At 45.8% G+C, this 26,454-nt stretch overlaps 2 protein-coding genes across 9 annotated transcripts in view; one reads left to right on the top strand and one right to left on the bottom strand.

Moving 5' to 3' along the window:
* LOC119181217 (DNA excision repair protein ERCC-6) overlaps positions 1-26,454 on the top strand; it is a 794,400-nt gene that overhangs the window by 291,240 nt on the left and 476,706 nt on the right. For all 8 annotated transcript variants that reach the window (XM_075882812.1, XM_075882811.1, XM_075882810.1 and 5 more), the window contains one exon: positions 25,334-25,486. In XM_075882812.1, the coding sequence (XP_075738927.1) occupies positions 25,334-25,486 (153 nt within the window). The remainder of the gene's footprint in view (positions 1-25,333; positions 25,487-26,454) is intronic.
* Positions 12,544-14,936, bottom strand: LOC119167944 (putative nuclease HARBI1). Its single transcript, XM_037419410.2, has 4 exons — positions 14,739-14,936; positions 14,513-14,652; positions 14,182-14,350; positions 12,544-13,513 (listed from the first exon to the last, which is right to left on the bottom strand). Exons 1-4 carry the CDS (start codon positions 14,934-14,936, stop codon positions 12,830-12,832), a joined length of 1,191 nt encoding a protein of 396 aa, XP_037275307.2. The 3' UTR covers positions 12,544-12,829.

Raw genomic sequence — 26,454 nt, 5'->3', positions numbered from 1 at the left:
GCCGCAGCTTAACGGTATCAAGTACACGACCACCGTAGAAACATTTCACATGGAGCCTCTCATGCTTCTTCTCGCAGCCGCGCTTTTTGCTATGGCAAATACATTGGCACAGTTCCCCAATTTTCTTGGGGGACGGTAACATCATTGGTACACCGTGCCTGTCGGCGACTTTCTTGAAATTGTGCGTGAGCTTGGGGATAGTGTCGCAGTACAACGCGAACAAAGCACAAGTACGCCTTGAGGCAGCAAAAGCAGCGTGTTCTCAACAGCTGAGCCGCAAGATTTTATTCTTCGTTCTCGAGTCAAGCCAGAGGCCCACTACCTGGTGTCCGCTAAATCCCCCCATCATCGTCTTTGTCCACATGGAAACACGGGTCATTTGCCTCCCTCTCAAAGAGCTTCGACCCGATGCGAAGTCAATAATGCAGTTTTTGTTAAAAGATAAGTCTCACGCAATCACTTGCTGACGTAAGGCTTCATGCGCACTAGGTGAACGAGTACAGGATGGTGCTGGTGACGCTTGGTACTACACGAATTGTCGGGAACGACTTCGTAAGTGACGTCACTCGGTTGTCGCAGCACTCAGTAGGGCCCAAAGTATCTTCTTAAAAGCTTTTCTAATAGTTCTCGTTTCCGTACGGGTGTCCAAACCCATACTTTATCGCCAGTTTGATAGACAACTGCTCTGCGGTGAGCATTGTACTCTTGCTGCTGGTGGATCTGTAAACGTGCCAGTTGTCTAGCTTCTTCCGCGCGTTCCGTAAACGTGTTAGCGTCTGGGTCGATGTCATCACTTTCGTGCGGTAGCATCACATCTAACATAGTTCGTACTTCTCGTCCATGAACGAGGCTGAACGGGGTCATGCGGATCGTTTCTTGCCTGGCCGTGTTGTACGCAAACGTTATGTATGACAAGATTTCATCCCAATTTTTGTGTTCAATGTCTACGTACATCGAAAGCAGGTCTTCAATGGTTTTGTTCAGACGCTCCGTCAGCCCGTTTGTTTGTGGGTGGTAGGCAGTGGTCCTATGATGCGTTGTTCCACCCAGCATCAGGACGTGATCCAAAAGAGCTGCTGTAAATGTGGTTCCTCTGTCTGTGATCACGACGGTTGGTGCACCATGTCTCAGTACAATATTTTCGATGAAAAATCTTGCCACCTCCGCTGCTGTACCTCTCTGGATAGCCTTTGTCTCGGCATAACGGGTCAGATAATCCGTCGCGACGATAACCCAGCGGTTCCCTGCAGTAAAAATAGGAAGTGGGCCCAAAATGTCCATGCCTATCTGGTAGAATGGAGCTGTTGGGACCTGCACGGGTTGCAGGAGGCCAGCTGGTTTAGTCAGTGGTGACTTGCGTCGCTGGCAGTCGAGACAGGTACGAACGTGGTGCTTCACGGCTGTGGTTAGTCTCAGCCAGTAATACCTTTTCTGTACTCTGGCCAACGTTCTCATGTAACCCAAATGGCAGAGGTCACCTCGTTGTGGCATGCTTTGAGTATTTCGGTACGAAGGGCTGCTGGTATGACGAGCAGATAAGCGGATCCTGTCGACGAAACGTTTCTTTTGTAGAGTACTCCCCCCTGCAAACAAAACGATGACAACACTCTTGCGAAAACTCTTGGCACCTTCTGAGATCTGCCTTCCAAGTAGTTAATTAGGCCAAGCAACTCAGTGTCGTCACGTTGTTGCTGCGCAATGGCGGTCGTGGGACACCGAGAAATGCCGTTTCCTCCTCCTCAGGTAGGGTTGCCGACTCAATGGGTGAACGGGGCAGACGGTCAGCGTTCATATGTCGCTTGCCTGACTTGTGCACGACCGTCATGTCAAACTCTTGCAGTTTTAGGCTCCAACGCGCTAATCGGCTGGTGGGATCTTTTAGATTAATTATAGTTAACCAGCAAAGGGAGTGATTGTCACTAATAACTTTGAAGTGTCGGCCATACAAGTACGGGCGAAATTTCATTACTGCCCATACTACGGCGAGGCATTCTTTCTCTGTTGTTGAATAGGTAGCCTCTGCGCGTGTTAGCGTTCGGCTTGCGTAGGCGATCACTCTTTCTGTGTCCTCTTGCCGTTGCAGAAGCAGAGCCCCAAGACCTACATTGCTAGCGTCTGTGTGAAGCATCGTCGGGGCTTCTTCGTCGAAGTGGGCAAGCACCGGGGGCGTTTGAAGGGGTGCTTTGAAGACATTGACGCAGGTCATGAAAGACAGCCTCCTGTTCTTCTTTCCACTCAAAGGCAACATCGTCTCTTGTGAGACGGGTTAGTGGTGACGCGATGCGGGCGAAGACGGCGATAAACCGGGGATAATACGCACAAAGGCCCAGGAAGCGTCTGAGAGCCTTCTTATTGGAGGGTACTGGGAACTGTGCGACGGCGGCAATTTTTCCAGGATCGGGCCGGACGCCTGCGTTGCTGACGACGTGACCGAGAAACTGAAGTTTGTGAAAACAGAAATGGCACTTTTCTGGTTTCAATGTTAGGCCCGCGAACCACATGGCACGTAAAACAACTTCCAGCCTTTTGAGATGCTCATCAAAAGTGGTCTGGTCGAAAACCCTATAACGTCGTCCAGATACACTAGGCACGTCTTCCACTTCAATCCCGAAAGTGCCGTGTGCATAAGCCTTTGAAAAGTCGTGGGCGCGGAGCACAAATCGAAAGGCAAGACTTTGAATTCGTATAAACCATCTGGCGTCACAAAAGCGGTTTTCTCTCGGTCTCTTGGGTCTACCTCGATCTGCCAGTATCCACTCCTCAAGTCTATGGAAGAAAAGTAGCTAGCGTGCCGAAGTCTGTCAAGGGAGTCATTAATACGTGGGAGCGGGTACACATCTTTTTTGGTCACCCGATTCAGCTTCCTGTAGTCCACGCAAAAACGCAGGGTGCCGTCCTTTTTCTTTACCAGCACTACAGGCGATGCCCAGTGGCTCTGTGAGGGTTGAATGACGTCATCTGCAAGCATTTTCGCGACTTGTTGTTGTATGGCTTCGCGTCCCTTTGAAGCTACACGATAAGGGTTCTGGTGGATAGGTCTCACCGTGTCCTCGGTGATTATTCGGTGCTTTGTCAAAGGTGTTCGACCAACTCGTGATGTCATTGAAAAGCAGTCGCGGAATTCGGCTAGCAGCTTAAGAAGTCTCTGTCGCTTGTGCTTTGATAAAGTTGTGCCAACATCGAGAACGGGTTCGGGTTCTTGATTAGGCGCTTCGTCCAATACCGACAAACATAAACTGCCTCGCATTTCTACTATATTGTCATAAGAAGCGATAGCTGTGCCTTTCGGAAGGTGTCGGCGCTCAGCACTGAAATTCGTCAGAAGTAAATTCGTGCATCCACCAGTGAGACGGACGATACCTCGTGCGACCGAAATGCCATGACTAAATAGCAGCGAACCAATTTGGTCAGCAATGCCTTCGCCATCAAACGCTTCGTGGCCTTCCACCGAAACAAAAGTGCATGACCCGGGCGGGACGACCACATCATCATCAATTATATGTAAAGTGTTAAGTATTGCGTCTGAACAGTCAACTAAACCAGGGCTGTTGCGGAATGTAATTGAACGGTCCGGGATGTTGATGACGGCACCATATTCTCTTAAGAAGTCCATCCCTATGATCAAGTCCTTGCAACATGAGGTGAGGATGACGAACGTCGCCATGAAAGAAGAGCCACCGATGTCGAGTCTTGCTGAGCACCTTCCGACAGGCATCAACAGCTGGCCGCCTGCTGTCCTCAGGTGAGGTCCCGTCCACGTAGTCTTCACTATTTTGAGGCGTACGGCAAGGTTTTCACTTATGATAGAAAAGTCGGCGCCGGTGTCAACTAAGGCTGTTACTTGCTGTCCTTCTACCGATACGGTAAGATCTGTGGTCACAGTTTCGTCGGTGTTACAACTTCTCGGCTTTAGGGCGTCCTGTGGTACAAGTAACGGGGGCTTTTTTTCGTCACCTTGACGGCTTGGAACCTCACCCCCGGAGGCCGCCGCCTTCAGTTTCTCCGGCGTGGACTTGGTGACCTCCTTCCACTGACGTCGGCTGTAGTTCGGTGGCGCGACGAAGGCGAATATGCCAAAGACGGAGAGCGTGGTCGACGTCCCAAACTTGGCTGGTAATCAGGCACACTGTCGTCATTATTGGTACGGCGGTTGTCAAAATGGGACTGAGACAAGGCGTCCCGGCATGGTGCGTAGCTGTCGTTGGCGCGTCGATCGTCAGACCATTGCCGAAGAGGTTGAAACATATCTACGCAGTGCCAGCAATGGCGGGAAATGTGGCCCACACCTCCGCAGGTAAAACAAAGCGGACGCCTATCTACAGTGCGCCAGGCATCTGTTTACGAAACTGTGGACGCCGCAACGGCTCGTAATGTGGCAAATGCCGTGTCTTGTTGGGAGACAGCTCTTGGTACGGCGACATTTCGGCGGCACGACGGCAGGGCGCCGTGGTGTCTGTGGTGATGGCAGGGCGCCGTGGTGTCTGTGGACGCCGTGGTGACCAAGGGACGGCTGCCGATGGCTGGCAGTACGATGGCGCAACTGGCGCTGGGCGGCGAAGCGCGGCTGCGTAGCTCATAGGTCGCTGATCGTCAGTAGGATCAGCTGTTGAAAACGCTTGGCGTATTTTTTCGAGGACGACTTCAGCGACAGACGCCGTGGGTGGTTCCGTGACCAGATTCCGCAGCTTCAGCAGCTCTTCGCGAACAATCTCTCTTATAAATCGCGCAACGAGCTTTGATTGTCAGATGCTGTAGCGGCGACTTGCATGGGGGCGCTGCTAGACAAGCGATCGTATTGTCGGCATCGTAGGTGAAGTGCCCGTTTGATAGCCGTAGCTTCTTTGATGAAGTCTGTCACGGTGCTTGGTGGGTTCCGCAAAAGTCCGGCGAACAATTGCTCTTTAACGCCGCGCATGAGGTAGCGCAACTTTTTGTCATTGGCCATGTGCGGGTCAGCTTCACGGAAGAGACGGGCCATGTCCTCAGCGAACATTGTGACCATTTCATTGGGTTTCTGAACCCGTAGCTTGAGTAAATGCTGTGCACTTGCGCGCCGGTCGACATCGGCAAATGTCTCAATCATCCCTCTTTTAAAGTTACTCCATGTTGACAAACTGCCTTCTCTGTTCTCGTACCAAGTTCTAGCGCTGTCGTCGAGATAAAAATAGGCGCGGGAAAGCCTTTGTTCAAGGGACTACTGGTTGGTGTTAGCGACACGTTCATAGTGATCAAGCCATTCTTCAACGTCTTCATGTGCTCCACCACCAAAGTGTTCAGGCACCAGCGGTGAAAAAAGGGTTATCTGAGATGGGGTTGGCAAACTACTGTCTCGTAGTAACTGTTGTGGACTGGCGGTGGCCATTGGTAGATGTGAGCGGTGCCTTGTAGAGTGTTCCTGTGAGAGGGTGAACTCTGGAAGGAGGCCTCGCAAGCGACGACTGAAGCGATGCACGGGAGTGTTGACAAGTGCTTCTGGGCTGGATGAACGGCTCCCCGTGGGAGTTGGTAGTGTGGAGCATCAGGTGGGATCGCGGGCCAGCACCTCCACCAGTGTCGCAGTACAACGCGAACAAAGCACAAGTACGCCTTGAGGCAGCGAAAGCAGCATATTCTCAACAGCTGAGCTGCAAGATTTTCTTCTTCGTTCTCGAGTCAAGCCAGAGGCCCACTACTTGGTGTCCGCTAGATCCCCCCATTATCGTGTTTGTCCACATGTAAACACAAGTTAATATAAAGTAAAACCTGTGGCCTATTTTTTGAGGGCTGTGTAGCAATCATCGCTTCTCTTGTTCCAGTTTTAAAATTCTGAAAAACTGATTCAACAACGGCCTTGATGACCGGTCGAGGGAACCCAGCAGCCTCTAATCAGCTCACCTGATTTAGGAAACTACGTTCCTTGCTGTGTGGGCACGGCTTTCTCAACGCCGAATCCAAGCAAAGAGAGGCTACGCCCCTCTTGACAATTTTTGAATGGGCAGAATCGTATGGCAACAGCTCCTTCTTAACACGAGGATGATAAAACCAGCAAAAATGCTTATCGTTTCAATTGAACCTCAAGTCTAAAAACTGTAGCAAGCTTCTTGTGGTAATTGAACAGTAAAAGAAAGCCCTCGTCCTAGTCTTTTAGAAACCTTTAAAATAGAGTCAGGGGATGTAAGGTCTCCCTGCTAATTTAAAACAATTTAAAAACTATTGACGTATCTAAAATATTTTAAAACTAACCCTCTCTTAAAATCATTATATAAGTCCCTATATACTTCCACTAAAATTATGTCGTAGAGAACCGGCGCTACACAGGAGCCAATGCAGATTCCCTGCCGCTAAAGGAAGGGCTTTTCGTCAAAAATGGTAAAGATTACATTGAGATAAAATTCTAAAAGTGATAAAAAATTGTCAACATTATTGCCTGCGTCGTTGATAAAAGTTACTTCATCATTCTTTTAGATGCAGGATTTTACAGAGGCTAGAAGCTTGTCATGCGGCACGGAATAATAACGATCTAGAACATCCACTGAGAAGGCGTTGCCGATACCATCACAAGACCACAAAAAGCGCACACATCACTTGATCCCTTCGTTCGAAGAGGGTTATTTACCGCAAGATTCTTTAGGTTGCTCTGAAGAAATCTACTAATATGAATTTGCCAAGGTCCTCCTTCACTAACAATGGTGCAAAAGAGTATCTCCGGTGTGTGTGTCTTGGCCGTGAAAAAAACATTCAAGTTGCTCTCCTTGCTGTTCTCTATTTTCCTGGCTAGCACCGTAAGCCCTGTGTTCTTGCAAAACCTTATGAACTTCGACTTAATGCGAGTCACTGCCTTCTTAACTGGGTGGAAGTTCTTTTTTATGGCAGCCAGAGCCTTCTTGTTGTACGTTCCCTCAGGTATTACCACAAAGCAACCTTCTTTTTCTGTTAGCATTAATTTTAATTTGTTGTCTATGAAGTACGAAATGACATTAAGCTTTTATCTTTAGGTCTACCAAAAGTCTGCTGTGCGCATTTTGATAAACAGTCCATACCATCTAGTAGGCCTCTGTCCCAGTCCTGGTTGGTCTTCGCGGTCACGTCCCTGTTTAATCCCACAAGCTCATGGGCAAAAATGATGGGCGAAATAGTAAACTTAGGACCTTTCTGAAGCTATCTCTCGACATCTGCCGGGATGAATGGGTTCTCGAGCGCAACGATGCGCCTCCACTCCTCCCTCCTTTGCTTTTCACACACCTTGAGCAGTGGGATCTCAATTCTGTGAGTACGCCAACTTGCTGCCTCAGCCTTCGAATATGTTGAGCAGCCAGCCATTGTGGAAAAAAAGACTTGTGGGGTCTCGAAATAGTGAGCGCCACCACCAAGCTCTTAGAGGGAACGGACACGGCAGACGATGGGAACAAGCCAAAGAACAACACACATTTATTTCACTGCTTTAAAACGATGATATCGTCCGCTGAATCGATGCATCAATTGTTATCAACACGCTAAGACATCCGTACACAATATTACCATACACTCCATGACAAACACAATAACATGACAAACACACAAAAACATGACAAACAGAATAACACACCCAAGGCTGCAACGCCAACGCTTGACTCGCCACGAGGGACACCGACGCGCAGCCCGCGATGCTACGCACCAGGAACCCACGCTTGAGACGACTGTTCGCGGCAACCGCCTCGCACCCAAGAGACTCACTCAACGCTCGCCCGCCGCCAAGGCTTGTCTTCCCCCAGGGGTCACTGCCGGCGCTACCATGATGATAGTGGTGATCAACGCGAACACAAAGCCACGTACTGCCCAATGATTGTAACCCGAATTGCGGCTTTTGGGTGAGACACGTGCCCCACGCAGTGCAAGCATCTTTACAGTGGGTGTCAGCACTCCTACATTTTCCCAATCTTAATTCAAACCATATTCCGAAAACAAAGAAATCAGCTACACAAGCTCCAACAAAAAAATCACAACGCATGTCCCTTTATAATTCATTCATTCATTCAGTCATTCACTGTTTATTCAGACAAAAACAATGCCTTGGTTGAAGGGACTAATTGCAGATTACCTCTGCCTGACTAAGGTTCCTCCACCCATACATTTGCTCATGTGAAGTGGAACAAAGGATACAAATTGCATTCTGCTTTTGAATGAGGGGACACGAAATTCGAATTCAACAAGTATAACAGATGTCGACACATATGTTTTAAAATAACACATTGCATCATCATCATCATCATCATCATCATCATCATCATCATCATCATCATCATCATCATCATCATCATCATCAGCCTGACTACGTTATCTGCAGGACAAAGGCCTCTCCCATGTTCCGCCAGTTAACCCGGTCCTGTGCTTGCTGCTGCCAATTTATACCCGCAGACTTCTTAATCTCATCTGCCCACCTAACCTTCTGTCTCCCCCTAACTCGCTTGCCTTCTCTGGGAATCCAGTTAGTTACTCTTAACGACCAGCGGTTATTCTGTCTACGCGCTACATCTTGGGCCCATGTCCATTTCTTCTTCTTGATTTCAGCTATGATATCCTTAACCTCTGTTTGTTCCCTAATCCACTCACACATTGCAGTCATCACCAATTTGCAGTCCCAATATAAAAAATATATATATAAAAATGCAACAAGGAGAAATTTCTGACAGAACTACTAAGTACCATAGAGAAATACATTTGAAAAGAAAGAAATTGAGCAATTTTCATCTAATATGCAAAAGCACGAACGACACGAAAATGTCTGTGCACCACGACACTGCCGCCTGTCGACACTGATGCACTGTCCGACTCTATAAAAAATATATATATAAAAATGCAACAAGAAGAAATTTCTGACAGAACTACTTAGTACCATGTAGAAATACATTTGAAAAGAAAGAAATTGAGCAGTTTTCATCTAATATGCAAAAGCACGAATGACACGAAAATGTCTGTGCACCACGACACTGCCACCTGTCGACACTGATCCACTGTCTGACTCGACTTCACCTCAGTACCGGTCCCGCAACAGCAACGTTGCCGTCGGCGCAATGATTCGTCACTCGTGCCTATACGTCTTTCAGTTGTGACCAGCACTCACAAGGGCGCCAGACTGTAGGCAGCTGCGCAGGTCCCAGGCATCTCCATCGCCCGACCTCACGACCGCAATATTGGCCAGCAGTGCTGACGATGTGCAGAAGACAGCCAGCCGTGGATTACAACACTGCCGCTGCTTACATTCCAAAACACTCAACAGAAAGAATGGAGCAGGGCCTAGGGAAGGGAGCTTCGGGCTTTTCGCCCACGTGGTATGATGGTCAGTATTGCTAGCTAATACATCGGCGGCGGCCGAGACCCCCAACAAAATAAAACAAAACTCACTTTTTGCTAACTCGTGCATCGCAAGATAAAAAAAAAGGGAGGAAAGCGAAGTGCAACACCTCAACGCTACGATCTTCCTGGTTGTGCCACATGTGACAGGTGGCTGCGCAGAGCCTTAGGCCTAATGAGTTGCTGGAAAACAACCGGCATCCACTCAGCACCCAGCATAGATGCAGAAGAGGCGGCCACGAGGAGACATCCATTCTGTGAGGTGGCCCTATCGCTCGCCGCTCACAGCAGCTTACCGAGCGATCAGCGTCCACCGCCCTAATGGTGTTACGACGCCCTGGCGTCGAGCCGCAATACCAGACAGCAATGATGCCCTGCTCCCCGAGTCCAAAGATATAGAAGAAGCTATTTACAGAAAATCGGACCACCCACAAGGCTTCCGTACTCACTTGCTTCGAGCCTGCCCTACAAACCATGTGCTCTAAGCCTTGCTCACCCCAGGATGCAGACTGCATGGCTCTCGTCCAAAGTGAACAACGTTCTTAAAAAACCACCAACAACATAGTAAAAAAAATATATATATATAAACTCGAGTGCCGACAAGTTAAAACACGTCACAAATACTAATCTCCTCACTTTTAACAAAGCACACCGCCGACGCTAGCAATGAGAAGTCCCCCTAGGCCTACTCTACCATGGCTCTAACAAAAGCTTTACCGAACCGCGAAAACTGTCATCTGATGCTCTATGAGCCCCACGTTGGGCGCCAGTGTGGGGTGTCAAAATGGCGAGCGCCACCACCACGCTCTTAGAGTGAACGTACACAGCAGATGCGGTCGGAACAAACCAAAGAACAACACACATTTATTTCACTGCTTTAGAACGACGATATTGTCCGCTGAATCGATACATCAATCGTTATCAACACACTAATGTTGAATTCCAATGGCGGAGTGGGTGCAGCCGACCGACTCCGCGAGCGAGCACTCGACTCTGGCGTAGAGCAAATCCTCCAAATCCGCCATCGGAACACAACCCGCCCTGCTGGAGCAAGGCGGAAGCTGCTGCGTTACCCAGGATACCTTGCGCGTGGTCTTTTCCGCTGTCTGTTTACCACGTGGCTTACCAGCATCGCCGCATCGTTCGTTTGCTTGTTCAGCGCTATTCACCTGTGTGAAATGGATATCACGCCAAGCGTGCAGTAGCTATTGTCCACGATGTCTGCGATGGTGACCACACAGTATGCGGAGCAACATGGTAAGTGTCTCCTCAATTTCAACACTGTGCTGTAATTGTAAGTTGAATGCAACACACGTGTTGGGTGGAGCGATTGTCTACACGCGCTATGTTCATGTAGCAACGTTGCTCTACTGCTGATGCGATCATGTCACTGAAACGCATCGCATGCGTCATACCGTTGTTCGTTTGCCTGTGTCCGTAGAGAACGAAAACCTTCACCGCATTGATTGCACAAACACCGCTGTAAATATACAGCAAAAAGTAAACGTGCGCGTGACGCCGCTGTTCTTGCACGGAACGGCGTCGTTAGTAAGAAGCGACTTCCTATCACTTTAGAATGTAGCCACACGAATAGAAACGAACCGCGTTGGTGACAAGCGTGTTTGGTATAAGGGCAATTGGACCGATCGTCCAAAACAATTGTTTTCTGCCCCCTACTCCGCTCCCGCGGCGAATCTCCCGATTTCAGAAGTCTCTAGGTTGGCAGGTACGCATTTGCAGCGAGATACCTCCAAAGTAACCCCCAGGAAATTTTAGCTGCAGAGGTAGCAGCGTGTGTGCATGTTCTGCTATCTAATGGGTTGGCAATATTACCAAGTTCGGGACATTGAGCACATCCAAATTAGGAATCGGTCTCAGTCCGCAGAAATTACGTTGCTTTTCCTGGAGTGTCACTGCCTGTTTCAGGCCTGAAAGATCCTGCTTCATTTTGATGAACAGTCAGCTGATCAGAAACTCTGTGCATCATGATGAGAGTGTGTAATTCAATCAAGAATGCGCACAATGTGTTGAGCTATTGTTGAAGAACTTGCATGCCACCATGTATGCTTACGTGAAATTGTTATTCCAAATTTTGTGTCGTGATGAGATAGCATAGCAAACATAGAGTTACTGTTTTGTGAAGCTGTGTTAGGAAGCCTCACATGGCTTAGCTTAAGTGCATACATAGTTGCATGAAATTCACATGGTGCTTCAATGTACAGCAATTTGTGTCACAGAACACAAATCGGTCGTTATGTCGCTTCATGTATACCAGCTGTATGAATAACAATGCATTTGGTTTTTCTATTCACAGTGCCAGAACACAGCCAAATGAGCGAGCAACGCAGTGAGTCCATTTATTTATTTATTTAGAGAAAACTGCAGGCCCATTTAGAGGCCCTAGCAGGAGAGGATACAAATGCATTCAAGTAATGAATTATACATGATATATACAGTTAGATCAGTGCAAAGAACACCAAGCACTGTAACGACAAAAATCAAAGTAGAAAAATCGATATCAAGACAAACTAAAACAGGTTGGTGCTTATATATGCCTATAAGCTCTACATTAATACCAACACAGCAGAATACCACAACTCTCTAACAACTGTGTCGGGTGACGTGCAACTGGTAACGTCTGTACAAATGTCTCAAGCACTTTTTTTTTCAGGTACAGGCTGTGAGTGGACGGCGGGAGAAACAAAGCTGTTGCTCGAGTACTACCAGCAGTATTTTTCCCAAATAGGGCCGATGAAAAAATTTAAAAATAAAAAGGCAATGTTTGCCAAAATAGCGGCCGACATTACAGAGGCTGTCGGGGTCCCTAAAACAGGTGACCAGTGCTGCAGCCGCTACAAAACAGTCATGCGACGAAAAAGAAGCGCTGCAGCACATAACAGCAAATCGGGGAATTCTCCTTGCGACGTTCCTTTTGAAGATGACATTGCCAAAATACGCTGGCTAGATGACAGCCTTCAGCCAGAAGAGCTCAGGGACAGCTCTGGAATAGTCTCCATAAAAAGACCACCCAGACAAGCGTCGACGAGCCAAGCATCAGGGAGCCAGGAGCTGACAAGCCAAGGTTCAACTAGCCAGGAGTCTACCAGCACAACGAAGGAGCCTGAGCCCAAAAAGCCGAAACCCTCGGCTTCTAGATTACTGGAAATGAATCACTTCTTTGATGAAATGAGGAAAATTCAGGAAGAAAAAGAAAAAAAACACTGAACGCGAGAATGAAAGAAGGAAGCGTCATCAAGAGAGGCAAGAGCAGAAGGAGCGCATTCGGCAAGAAAAAGCAAAACAACACGAAGAAAAAATGAAGCTTTTGAGCCGATTTCTTGGCCTAGACAATGAATAATTTCAGTGGACTAAAATACTATTAGCTAGTTGAAATAAAATGTGCAGTGCAAAACATGTGTTTGTGTATATAAAGGGGGCTGCGCATTGGTGCACACACACAGCCTCCAAACTACTGTGGGGAACTAAAGGGCCAGTTCAGACAAAACAGAGAATTATGGTGTTATTTCCCACAATCACTTTGCAGGAGCTTGGTCAATACCTTTGCACGCTTAATTTCGCCAAGCTTGTGCAAAGCTCGCTCCTCATCAGTTTTATCACTGTGGTTATCTGTGCAGTTCTCCCACTGAATAGCATTGGGTGCTCCATCATCATCATTATCATCATCTGGCTCTTCATCACCGTAATCGATGCACAAGTTATGAAGGATACAGCAGCTTATAATAAACTTATTGAGCCAGTGGATAGTGTGCAACTCCAGGTACATGAGCTGCCTGAAGCGCTTCTTGAGTGTGCTGAATGCATTTTCAATGAGCACTCGTGTGCCTGAAAACTTAAAATTGAAGCTTTTTTGTTGCTTATTCATTGCACCGTAATCCCTGTATGGTGTCAACAGGTACTCCCGCAGCGGATATGCTGCGTCCCCTAATATATGATAACGGCCCTGACATACTGAAGCTATGTTCTTTGAAAGAGGCGATAAGCTAAACACATGAGAATCATGCATTTTGCTGGAGGTTCCAGTGAACGCATCGAGGAAGCGCCTCTTGTGGTCACAGACGGCTTGCAGCGTTAGTGAAAGGTAATGGTGCCTGTTGCAGTATGTGGAGGCAACCTTGTTGGCTGGGCACTGTATCTTGACATACGATCCATCTATACAGCCAATAACAGCAGGCATTCCAGACACCTGCAAGCAAGTTGTACTCTTCTAATGAGTGATATCATCCATGCCTGAGCAAGAAATGAGCATTTGCGAGGAGTTTTAACAGGAAATACTGGTGATCAAGCCCATTAACTCACAATCACAGCATACGCTTCATGACTCAGCACAATATATTTTATGGTAAAGATTCAAAATGCAAACCAAAATTCAACTTTAAGAACTATTTAAGATAACATACATTGCTGTCCACACCATATACTACACGTTTTCTTGCTATCCACCTCTCTTTTTACAATGGTAAAATGGGAGAGAAAACAAAACAAAGCCTGCATATGTTTTTTCCTAAAGGGAGTTGAAGTACGTAATTGCAATTTAATTCTTAAATTTAAAACCAAACCTCATCCATATTGTATCGTACATCTGAACAGAAATGACAAAGCATGCAGCATCATCCGCATGCAAGGAATCGACTGTGACTGCAGGAGAGACATAAGTTGAATGTTTCGAACACAACTGGATGAAGCTCGGTATTATCATCACGACCTATCACATTTTTCTTAAAGTCCCACCTCAGCGTAAAATTGAGCTTGAAATAACCCACAATAAAATGTGCACTCGTGTTTGTGATATGATCAACATAGCTTGGCCGGCCAATATTATTGGTCCTCACAATAAATAAAATCAAAGCAAACCTTCTCAAAACTGCTAGTGAGGTTCTCCAAGTCTGCGGGAAACTTGATCACCGATGGTCCCAGCGTCATCAGGAACTGTGCTACTCTCTGAAGAACTCTGTACACGGTGCTTTCTGACATGTCGAAACGGCTTGCCACGTCTCGCATGCAGGTTTTGTTGGCCGCGTACCTGCGCAGGGGGATTACAGGTACCCGAAAGAAAAAAAAAAAAAAACAGCTTCAGATCACACTGCACTGTAAGCAACAGGCTCATAGTCAAATGCGTTCTTGTGCAGGCATCGTACAAAGAAAAAGAAAGGGGGGGGGGTGAAGGTGGGGAGGTGTAACTAACCAGATAAATGTCAAGACATGCGTTTCCGCGGATTTCGCTTGAACTCCTCCGTGTGTGCTCGAAGGGCACATTGTCGAGACAGCAAACTCCGCGACCAACTTTTCGGCCACAGGTCGAGCCAGCCTAAAGTGCCTCCGGAACTGCTCAAGAAAAGAAACAAACGAAAACACGACAACGTGTTAAACCTTGAGCATAATACTTTCCTTCTTTTTTTCTATTTCTTTACCTCGTGGTCCGAGTACTGCCGAACGACGTCCTCGATGAAGCTGACGACTTTGGGCCTCTTCGCGGGAATGCGGAACAACTTGTTAAATTCCCGCTCGTAAGCGCAAGCTTTAGCGTCGCTGTCGCTGTCCGACGAATCACTCGTGTCAGTACTTGAGCTTTCCGACTCAGAGCTGTCGCTATCGAGTAGCAGAAGCATTGCCGCGCGCTTTGCCGAGGTAGCCGAGCCGTCCATGCCGTCCGCCATTATCAACACAACTCGCGCCGCGCCAGCCGCGCCCCCAAGCAGGCAAACGTGTTAAAGGAAATGCGTCACGCTGAGTTCCGGTCCACTCCACCGATTTCGGCGGAGCAGTTTTTCCTGCTCCACGGAGGGACTCCCGCTCTGAATCCACTCCGGCTCTCTCATTGGAACATTTGACTCTCGCTCTCACTCTGTCATTGGAACACACTTGCTCTGAAAGGAGCAGAAAAACTTGCTCCGACTCCGCCATTGGAATTCAACATAGGACATCCGTACACAATATTACCATACACTCCATGACAAACACAAAACACGACAAACACACAATAACACACCCAAGGCGGCGTCGCCAACGCTTGACTCACCACGAGGGCCCCCGACGCGTAGCCCGCGGTGCCACGCACTGGGGACCCACGCTAGAGACAACCGTTTGCGGCAACTGCCACTCACCAAAAGACTCGCTCAACTCTCGCTTGCCACCAAGGCTTGTCTTTTGCCAGGGCTCACTGCCGGCGCTACCATGATGATAGTGGTGATCAACGCGAACACAACGCCACCTACCGCCCAGTGGTCGTAACCTAAATTGCAGCTTTCTGGCGAGAGAGGTGCGCCACCCAGTGCAAACAACTTTACAGGGGGTGTCAGCACCCCCACAGACTGTAGTGGACCATGCGGAGCCAGTCGTGAAACAAATGCACCTGATGCCATAGTTCCGCCTTGAGAATCTTGCAGGTGCTTTTGACGTGTCCTTCCAGGACGGTTGAACACCTTCGAATAAGACACAAACTTCTTCAGGGGGGATGCCCTTCCATATGCAGAAGGCACAATTTCTAGCTTGGCACGTGGCCTCGATGATTTATTTATTCATTTATTCATAATACCTCAAAGGTCCCACATGGGACATTACATGAGGGGTGGGCGAACGAAAAAACTGGCAGGTCAGGGTGGGTTTCATGACTTGAAAGTTGGTCTTCAATGGCAGCTTTGAATTGAGCAATGTTGGTTATGAGGGCGATATTGAATGGAAGGGCATTCCATTTTCTGGCAGTATGCAGGAAAAATGAACGTTGGTAGGTGGCCGTATGTGCACGTGGTAGATACACAGCTTTCTGGTGCGAGTGGCGAGAGGAACGATGTGCAGGAATGCAGGAATGATGATTTGGTTTCCTGGAGGCAGCGAATGGAAAAACTTAAAAATAATATTAGACGAGCAGTCTTGCGACGAGAAATGAGGGGAGGCAGAGCTGGGATTTCAGGGCGGATACACTTGACCTATAAGAGTAATCGGAAAGAATGAACCTGGTAGCACGGTGCTGGACTGATTCGAGGGAATTGTTTATATCAACTTCGTGATTGTCATAAATAGCAGAGGCATATTCTACTTTGGATCGAATCAACGTTTTATATGCAAGTAGTTTGACTGCAGGGGATGTTGATGATAGGTTACGGTGTAGATAACCTAATAGGCGAATGCAGGAATTAGTTAGTTGGAGAATATGATATGCCCAGGACAGCTTTGACTGCAGGGGATGTTGATGATAGGTTACGGTGTAGATAACCTAATAGGCGATTGCAGGAATTAGTTAGTTGGAGAATATGATATGCCCAGGACAGCTCACTAGATATATGTACTCCTAGGTATTTAAATGTCTTGCATTGGGTTAATGTGTTGTTGAGAGAGTAAGAAGGAGCTACATAGTTACGGTGACGATGAAAGGACACGTGGGAGCATTTACTGACGTTGAGGGACATGTACCATTGGTTGCACCACGCCTGGATTTTAAGGAGCTCATCCTGGAGAGAGGAAGAGTCAAAGGACTTTGTTATTGGACGACACAGAAGACAGTCATCTGCAGAAAGGCGTATATTAGACGATACATTAACAGGAAGGTCATTAATATATATGAGAAAGAGTAGCGGTCCAAGTACGAAACCTTGCGGCACACCAGATAAAACAGGGGATAGAGATGAGGAAAATGAGTTGGTGGAAACAAACTGAAGGTGACCGGCCAAGAATTCACGTATCCAATTACCTGTGTCGGGGTGTAGGTTTAGGTGCAAAACTTTATGCATGAGAAGATAGTGCGATACTTTATCGAAGGCTTTTTCGAAGTTCAAAAAAAGAGCGTCGGTGGCGATGTTCAGATCCAGGTTAGAATGTACATCATGGAGGAATAATACGAGCTGAGTATTGCAAGAGTGAGTTTTGCGAAAGCCGTGCTGGTTAGGATGAAAGAAGTTGACAGATGACAGAAAATTGGCAATGTGTGAATGTAGAATGTGCTCCATTAGTTTAGAACAAATGCTGGTAAGGGAAATGGGACAGTAGTTGCTAGAATTTGTACAGTTGCCCTTTTTAAAAATGGGAATTATCTTACCAACTTTCCAGTCAGAAAGGATAGATCCAGTGCAGAGGGATTGCTGGAATATTAACCTTAGGAAGAGACTGGTGATGTGCTTCCTTAGTGTTTATGCCATCGATGCCACAAGAGGATGAATTTTTTAATGACTCGATAATTGTAACAATGCCGTTCGCATCCAAAGTGATGTTTTCCGTGGGGGGGTAATTAGACGGTGGCAAATGAGGAATTTCAGGGCATGCATTAGTGAACACAGAACAGAAAGCAGTGTTCAGAGCATCAGCAGTCTCAGATTCCGGAACAGGGCAGCCAGCACTGTCACGGAGAAAAACACTGCTTGACACCTGGGAATTAATGCATTGCCAGAAGCGTTTCGGGTTAGTGTGCAACATGGAGGGCAGCGTGGTTGAAAAAAAGCTGCGTTTGGCTCTGCGACGTGCTTCTTATACTGCTTGACCGCAGCGTGGTATTTCTGCCACTGAAAGTCAGATTGAGAGGAGTTAGCAGAACGAAAGAGACGTTTCTTTTTATTGTTCAGACGTTTTAGTGTTGTGTTAAAACACAGAGATTGTTTCCGTCTACTGATTGTTATGGTGTGAACCTACCTTTTAACTAGGCGCAGAAATTCAGATTTAAACAGCAACCTGTTAGTTTCAAGTGAAGGGTGGTGAAAGTCCGCCTTAAAGTTATTATAAAAGGGTGTTAAATCTTGGGACATGCTGTTGTAGTCGCCCCTGTCATAAAGCGTGAGTGTTTTTTTTTAATTCTTATTGGATTGGACATGTGACATGAAAAAGTAGCATGCAGTATCTTTTGATCACTGAGACCATTCAGGTACGCTAAATCGGAAACGTTTTCAGGGTGTGAAGTTAATATTAAGTCTAAAATGTTATCCGAATGGTCAGTAGTGCAAGTGGGATTGTTGACAACTTGCGATAACCCAAATGTAAGACACGTGTTGACGAATTCACTGGCCATGTTACTTTTTGATAGTGTGGAAGCAAGATTTGACCAAGTGATAGATGGGAAATTAAAATCACCAAAAAGCAAGACAGGCGTGTCAGGATACGACTTAGTTATCTGGCCTAACGCATCGTGGAAAGCGGGCAAGAATGCGGCATCGGAAAAAGGAGGGCGATAGCAAATGCCAAGAAGGATGCGTGGGAAGGATGCAGTGCAACATATCTGTAGCATTTCAAGAGGTGATTGAATTAATATCGGGATGCATCGTAGTTCATGGCTTGTGGCGACAAGTACGCCACTACCGCGGGTATTGTCGACCCTATCTTTGCGAAATATATCGAAGTCTGGAAAGAGGGGCAGGATCTCGGAATCGCGAATGGATGTGTTAAGCCATGTCTCAGTAAGCGAAACAACATTACACGAAGATGAGCTGATGAGGCCACATAACGAGTCATGTTTTGGAATTACACTACAGATATTAGTATGCAAGAACGATATGGATGAACGATTGCATTGCGGTGTTTGAGGTTTAGACTGGGGTAACTGCTAGGATTCGCGCTCGACTATCTTGTTGGCCTGCTGGTCGTAGACGAAGGTTTTGCCGCCAGAGAAGTTTATCGTAACCCAGCTGGAGCTGGAGGTTGTTAGTCTTTCTATATTTGCTAGTCTTTGCATATTCAATAAGGCGTTTACGAGCTAGTCGAGTTGCAGGGGGAAAATCTTCAGAAAGGCCAAAACTTGATTCTTTAAGTTAGTGCGCTAATGAAAGAATGCGATCTTTGTCTTTGAAATGTGTGAACTTAACAATAACTGGTCTTGACCTGCCGTTACGATATGATCCGAGTCTATGAGCACGTTCAATTTCACGCGGATCAATGGTGGACTGAAGATGCTGAATGCAGTGATCAATGATTAGTTTTTTGGAGTCACGCCAGCTTTCATTAGGAGTGTCTTTTAACCCATAAAAGACAAGGTTACATTGACAAAACCTGTTGTCGGTGTCATCAGCTCGGGCAGTCAGGGCAGGCACATATGCTATGCAAACGTCAGTTGCCGCACGAAGTGTGGAAATTTCAGTTTTGGCAGCCATAAACTCGGTGCACTCAGATTCACTTTTAGCCAACCTAGAAGTTATTTCGAGAAATCTTTTCTCATTATCAGCCAGGGTTACTTGAATAGATTTTAGTTGGTCTAGAATGGCTGACTGCTCGGACTGAAGCTGACGTAGCGTGGTAAGCAGCTCAGAGTTTACACTGTCATTAGGACTGGGGTTCAATTCAACATCACCGGACAATAATAATAATAAGTCAAACAGTATGCAAGAGCAGTCATACACAGTGGTGCTAATTGAATGTGGGCTCGGCAGCACGACTAACGCTCAATGATGTTGCGTACAAGTCCATCAGTTAACGATGCAAGGTCTAACGGGTAACAAGAGAGGCCTACTGTACTAGAAATGTATTGTAAAAGAACTTGTTGTTGGGCTAGTTGGTGGAACATTTCAAAAAATTAATTTGAGTGCCAACACATGACACATTCACACACAGACACCCCCCATAGAAGAAAAAAATAAGAATCAATGAGTAAGCGTCCCTTCACTAACTCTGTTCCCAAGTGAATCCCAGTTTATCGGTTATAGGCTGTGTGATGATAAACTGTATGTCTTGATAATGTTTGCTGTTGGCCTTCCTTGATGTTATTGTGCATGTGTCCCATGTATATATTCAAGCCTTAGTGCTATGAATAAATCTGTTGAAAATGAGCGCTGTGTGTTAGATGCCTGGGTGTGTGTGTGTGTGTGCGTGAATGTATCGTGTGTTTGCGCTCAAATTACTTTTTTTATATACTTTAAGCCTATTGATTAAACCTTGAAAACTCCACTAGCTCTATTTTGTCAGTTGCATTAGACGCTATTATGGTTTGTCATGTATTAATAAGGTTTTTCATGTCCTGAGATATATTCATACGCTTTTGAATAAACGAGCTGTGAGTCTGTGCTTGTATGTCTTTTCTTGGTGTTCCTTCCTACTGCAGTGTTTTTCAGAACATGGCTTCAGTGAATGGTTGGAGTTTCTAGGTTCAGTAACGAATGAGTCATTGATTCTTAATTCTTAGTGTGCCCCATCGTTAACCCTTTCAAAATAAACATGCTTTCTTCGATTTGGATGCCACCGAGCCGCTACCATCTTGGTTTTTGCTGCTCTGAGTGGACAAATTTTTTTATCTAAATTAACACAATTTTCAGCGAAAAGGGCTGTACCCAGTCCAAGGCAATTACGTTACCACCAATTTTAGATATTGTTTCAACCCTGTGGCTTGATACTTGTGCAGATGTAACTTTATTACTACATCTTTACAGCTTTACAGTTACAACTTCTCTGTAACAAAGTCTGCAAAGGGATTCATTATATTCAAGCTTTGCTTAAAGGATATTTCACCTGTTATACAATTAAATCTATAATTGCCAAAAAACTTATTTTCATGCACATAGTACCCTCAAGAGTATTCAATTAAGAATACCCTACGGTGAGCAGTAAGGCATTTGAGACCACACCTATTCCTATGGATATAATATGCTATTGGTGAATACAATTTTAAATTTTGGAGCTCTTCAAGCATGTTTGAACAGATAGCAAGTTTTTGTCGTTTTTGAAAATGTCAATTTTAATATCCTGAAAGGCCTGTTGGAGGGGGGGAAATACTTGTAGAACAACGTGTATTCTTCCATCCACAGAATAAAATTATAGCGGTAGTTATATGATGTGTTTAATCACTTTTGCCTAATGAAACGTATGTGCAATCAAACACAAAGCCGAGAGTATGCAAATAAAGGGTTGAGAAAGCACTTGTAAAAGAAGAAAAAAGTGGTTTACAGTGCAATCCTAATACAAGGAATCTCAAGGGACTGCTAAAAATAATTGGTTATTTTGAAAAGTTGTTGTAGTGAAAGTATTAAAACTTTGCTCAAAAATCGTAAAGGAAAAGATGTGAGTCGCCTAGTTGTGCTGTGTATTCAGTCACGACTGCGTTATGCGGGAATAAGCACAAAAGAATAAACACGAAATGTTAAGTATCCAGTGCATGTTTATTTGAGAAAGACCACAATGCTTATATCCTGTTGTTGGCAGCTTGACTGCTGAAAATCTAACTCTTAGGGCCTGTACATGCGCTACCCAAACAGTCGCAATACACATACCATTTATTTATGCAAGCATCCTCATTGCATTTGCATTGAAAAGCCATCGCACTCGAAATTTGCATATCGCTGTCTGCAAGTAGTGAGGGACAAACTTGGTTATTTGAGTGTGGTGTAAAACGTGCATTAAAGCCATTTCAAACGATATTAGCCGGCACCTCAGTGCTTTATTCGTGACTCATGATGCGTCGGCGATCACATGGCACAGTTTTCATGAACGGTGATTTGCCACTGCTTCGTTTTTTAATTGAAACTCGCAAGAAGCGCTTAAAAGATGACGCTGCGTGCCAGCTCTGGGCTATACAAGCTTTTAGGCTTGGCTCGATCAATGTTTGAGTGGGCGGGCGTTCCGCAGTGTGATCGGGGAACTTTGTTTTCTTTCTTTTTTTTTCGCCAAGAAACTGGCTTTTTCGCCAAGAAACTGGCTTTTGCGTGGACACGAATTTCTTACCTGCGCTACGCGATGTGAGCGCTTTACGCGAGTCCCGGCGTGGCTGGCAATCCCAAATCGTATTATCGGTAGTTCTACATCGCCCACTTTCTAAAGGCTTCGTTTCCAGCCACTTGGTGGACTAATGTAAAAAGTGTGGTTGTCAGCCAATTCTTGGCAAGTGTGTGATTATGGGGCGATATAAAAATCAGTGCGAGCGCGAGATTAGCGAAGCTTTCCACATTCAACAGTTTGGTGCTTCCTGTGTTAGCGTACCTTTGATTTTTCTTCACGGCTGCCAAATTAGTTATCTAGGGTCCCCTGATATGACTGGCTCTTGATAAGGTAGGCCGTTTGGCACATGTATGTGCGATTTCGCTGATGTTGCGTGATTATCAGCATATTCTGTTTTCCTATATATTGCAGTTGGTTTGCAATAAACTTTGGTTGTTAGGTCAATGCTCTGTTCTCATCTCTTCTATCTCTTCCTGTCATTTGCGCTGTTAAGCAATTTCTTTGCCTACTACGTTATGTCCCCCGCAAGAAAAACACATCTGATAGCAATCATAACGTATAATGATCCCGTAGTTGTTGAAATTAAGATGTACCGCTTTAGGAATATTAACTTATTAGCATGAAAGGAACATGTGCTAAAATAATGAACACAGGATAACAACTCATCCCTGCTTGCACGCTTTGGGCACGATCAATGCTTTCAGTTAAACCAAGGCCGTCTTCGCCCCGCAATTCTTAAACCAATATTGATTGCAGCCGAGGCCACCTTCCCATCCTATTGACGTCAGAGGCGGGCGTCACTACAACTAAGTTCAACTCCTCCACCGAATTCAAGCTCTACATGCTCTATATGCTTCACACTCCGGACAAAAGGAGAAGTCTCTCGCGCTTAACTGTGCCCAACTTTGCCTTTATCCTAATAATATGATACATATAACTCACGTAATCCAGTATACATAGCCCAGCTTAGTGCTCGGATGACCCTCCTTCTCACTCGTTTGTTCTTTCCTAACTTCTTCCTTTCACGCTCGATATTGACATTGTGGGTTGCAAAGTGTCCACAATGTTGGAGTTTTGCTGATTTCTAGTGCTCGCACTCCTACTTTGATGTTTCCTGTAAACTGACAAGTTGCCTGCACCTGTTCTCCGACTAATCAGCTACTTTTATGTGATTCTTACGTTGAGCGTATCCATAGCACGTGGTTGGACTTCATGAAAATTAAACGCAAAATGTTTCTAGTTGCTAAAGAATAGATAGGTGCTGCCTTTAAGGCTGTATGTTATTTTGCTGACGTTTTGGGATAGTAAATAAAAAAAAAACACTCTGGTAAATAGACATAGAAGAAGACAGTGGCGCTCAGACGGGAGTGAGCTATACGTATTAGTAATTACATCAATAATTAGCTGCATAACATAAAATAAAGAAGCAAATTATTTCTAGTTCTATAAATCGGCAAAAGGAAGAATAAATTTGTAAAAAAGCAATGTCGTGTTCCCATCACTCACCACACAGCGTCAGCTCGAATTCTTATACTCCGACGACTCTTGGCACACACTCTCACAAAAAACGATAAGTCCACGACATCATACACAATCGAGTTCAACTTTTCTCTTTTTTCACTGTGAAGAAGTGTACAACCAAAAAATGTCGCACTTTCAGTTAGAACATAACTGGGACCAGCAGCTTCCAGTTCAACTGGTTATGGTCCCCGTTGGTGGCCAGTTGACATGTAACTGGGACCAGTTACGCACTGAAACCACTTGCAACTGAGACCAACTGTTCCCAGCTGAAACTATTCGAGCTGTAACTGGGATTAGCTACTAACTGAAACCACTTGCAACTGGGACCAACTGTTCCCAGCCGAAACCAGTTGGCCTGTAAGTTGGGCCAGTTCATCCCAGTTAATGCCAGCTGAAACCATTTAGATTCCCAGTTATATATTTTCACCTCGGTGCAGTACAATTGACACTATCATGTCAGGCTTTTTTTTAAGTGAAGGCCCACTGTTACTTAACTACAGTTTTTTTGCAATCACAATTTTGAGTTTTTTTTAGTCTGATGCGTTTTTTTTTTCAATGTTTCCAGGGAACCTAGTTTTCAACAAAACCTGTTTTAAATATTTCATATGTTACAAGAGCTAGATAGGTCACATGGTATGTGAATATTTCAAATGTTTGTTACGAGGTTTAGATAGGTCACATGGTATGTGAAAAGGTAGTGCAGTTCGTACCTGGCAAAAATCTGTTGAAAAACTTCTTTGGAAATTTGTGTCAGCGTTCTTTCAAAATTTGTGCCAGTGTTTGCATAGACGCAGAGAATAGCCATCGCATTCTCGATGCGAGATGACTGCTTCATAGTCACATCCACGCCATCAAGCGTCCTCGTCGCCACAGCGTCGCACATGGAGACGCACCCCGCTCCATATCGCCTGTCGCCACTTCCTGCCTCGCACCGCAGTGTTCATCAGGCCTTCCATTGCATAGTGAGGTTTTGGAGCATTCCGCCTTGAACTCATGTTCACTGTTTTCCTCATAATGTTAGACAGTTTTTGTTCCCAGATTGACTTAATAGATACAGAGAATGGCCAGCCCATTCAGCGAGCAGCTTGCATCAAGATGTGATGCTCAGCTCAATCATGACCGTTGGCCAGGCCATGTCTATTGCTGTGCTGAACAGCTGACTGCGGACACGTCTCGCCGAGACACACGATGCCCTTGGCAAAGAACAGAACAGCAGGCCCGGCCGTGCCTCGAGATGCAGTACTTCTGCTAGCAACGCCGCCCGTGCTGGTGGTTTGCATTGTTTCCAAAGGCGTCAGGGCCAGGGTTCTTTGAAGATTGCCCAATAGCTACTAAACACGAAACTTGATAATTAAAAACAGTGCATACTAGCTGGTGCTCTTGTCTCAGCAAATGTAGCAAAATGCGCTGATTGGAACATGATCATGACTGTCACAAAAGGACACAAAGTACATGACACATGTATGAATGATGCTGAGGTTTTGTGTGTGTAGCATACGTGATTAGATGCTTGTTCAGGGTTGTTAAGGTTTTGTCAGTGAGTTTCTTTCCATTATTTCCGCCACATTTTTTTCCCATTAAACTTGTAGCACCAACAGACAATGCTTGTGACGTGTACCTTATTGGGATTCATGTCCTATTGGCACTGACCGTCATCAGTGTGTCTGTGTCTACTTTGCACTATGGATTCGTACCAACTGGCTTGCATCCACTCTCTTGTAAGCTTGAAAAGAGTGCCTGGTACGATTCAAGCGCCCGGAGATCACGGTGGGGCTGCTAGTCTCAATACAGTTGCTGATGCAGCGAATACTGGCCTGTAAGTACAGCCGTGGCACCAGACATAAAAGGGTGCTCTTGTTGGTTGCAGGTACCAACAGACTGGTGTGCGGTGGCTGTGGGAGCTGCACCGGCAAGGTTGTGGAGGCATCGTGGGAGACGAGATGGGTCTGGGCAAGACCATCCAGACCATTGCCTTCCTGGCGGGGCTCAGGCACAGCCGGCTGCGCACACTGGGAGACAGGTAGCACTCATGACCGGTTTCATTGCATAGGCTTCGCTCAAGACATCACAACGCCATGACTGATCCAAAGCGAGCAGAGGTCCTGTGTGTTTTTAAATTTATCGTAGCGCCTTAACACAGTATGTGTGCATCTATTTTTAGCTGTGTTTCATTAAAGCATTGAAGTCTCATCTTCCAGAAATCGTTCAGCTTTGTGCTATGGCAATCTATTAACAGTTACATGACAGAAACCCTCCCAATCTGGCTGCTCTGAAATAACTAGTAGACCTTGTTTGTCTGACCTTGAAAAGTCGAAAGGCTCAAAATGGGACAAAAGGGCCGTAATTGTTTTGGGGGTAATCGCAGTGATCTTTCTCCCCACTTGTGCTCTGCTACCTTAGAAGGATAGAATGTTGGTTAAATTGGTAAATCATGATGAAAAAATAGTGCAAGAAAAACATGCGACAACACAAAGGATATGTACATATTAACCACAAAAGGTTTTATTAGAAAAAGAAAATATATATTGGAAGGAAAACCACACCTTCACTATGAACAAAAGCAGAAACCTCAGCTGTGCATCCAGGTATCTTACTCAAAAAATGACTTAGTAGCCATACGGTGATCTGCGCTTTAAAAATGAAGAAGGTGTCAACGAATTGATATGCCATCCTGTAACATGGAAGCACTTCGGCATCAGGCAGGAGAGGAGTACATGGCAGGCCAAGAGAAGTTAACGTGTTATTATGCGCTTGCCCCATAGTCCCACGTCTTTTTGTGCCATTTTTAGTCGTCTTTGACCATGGCATAAAAGGGCTATGAATCACTCACCATGCAGTGATAGACATCGACAGTTCCTCAATCACATACGTTGGGAAACTCCATTACCAAATACAGACATGCCCATGAGAAAATTGGTGGAGGACGGCACACTGGCCTGGCAGCAACAGTGGGAAACACACAGCTGCAATCACTGTATTCTTCACTGT

This window comes from Rhipicephalus microplus, unplaced genomic scaffold (assembly GCF_043290135.1).
Source record: "Rhipicephalus microplus isolate Deutch F79 unplaced genomic scaffold, USDA_Rmic scaffold_14, whole genome shotgun sequence".
Taxonomy (NCBI): Eukaryota; Metazoa; Arthropoda; class Arachnida; order Ixodida; family Ixodidae; genus Rhipicephalus; species Rhipicephalus microplus.
The sequence above is the reverse complement of the archived record's forward strand: the minus strand, read 5'-3'. Positions and strand labels throughout refer to the sequence as shown.

What these genes read in the sequence shown, in the direction of transcription:
- LOC119167944 (XM_037419410.2), bottom strand. Translation starts at nt 14,936, where the DNA reads ATGCTTCTGCTACTCGATAGCGACAGCTCTGAGTCGGAAAGCTCAAGT. An exon ending in GGCAGTACTCGGACCACGAG is followed by an intron (nt 14,653 to 14,738) that starts GTAAAGAAATAG and finishes TTTCTTGAGCAG; the next exon opens with TTCCGGAGGCACTTTAGGCT. An exon ending in TCACTAGCAGTTTTGAGAAG is followed by an intron (nt 13,514 to 14,181) that starts GTTTGCTTTGAT and finishes ACTTGCTTGCAG; the next exon opens with GTGTCTGGAATGCCTGCTGT.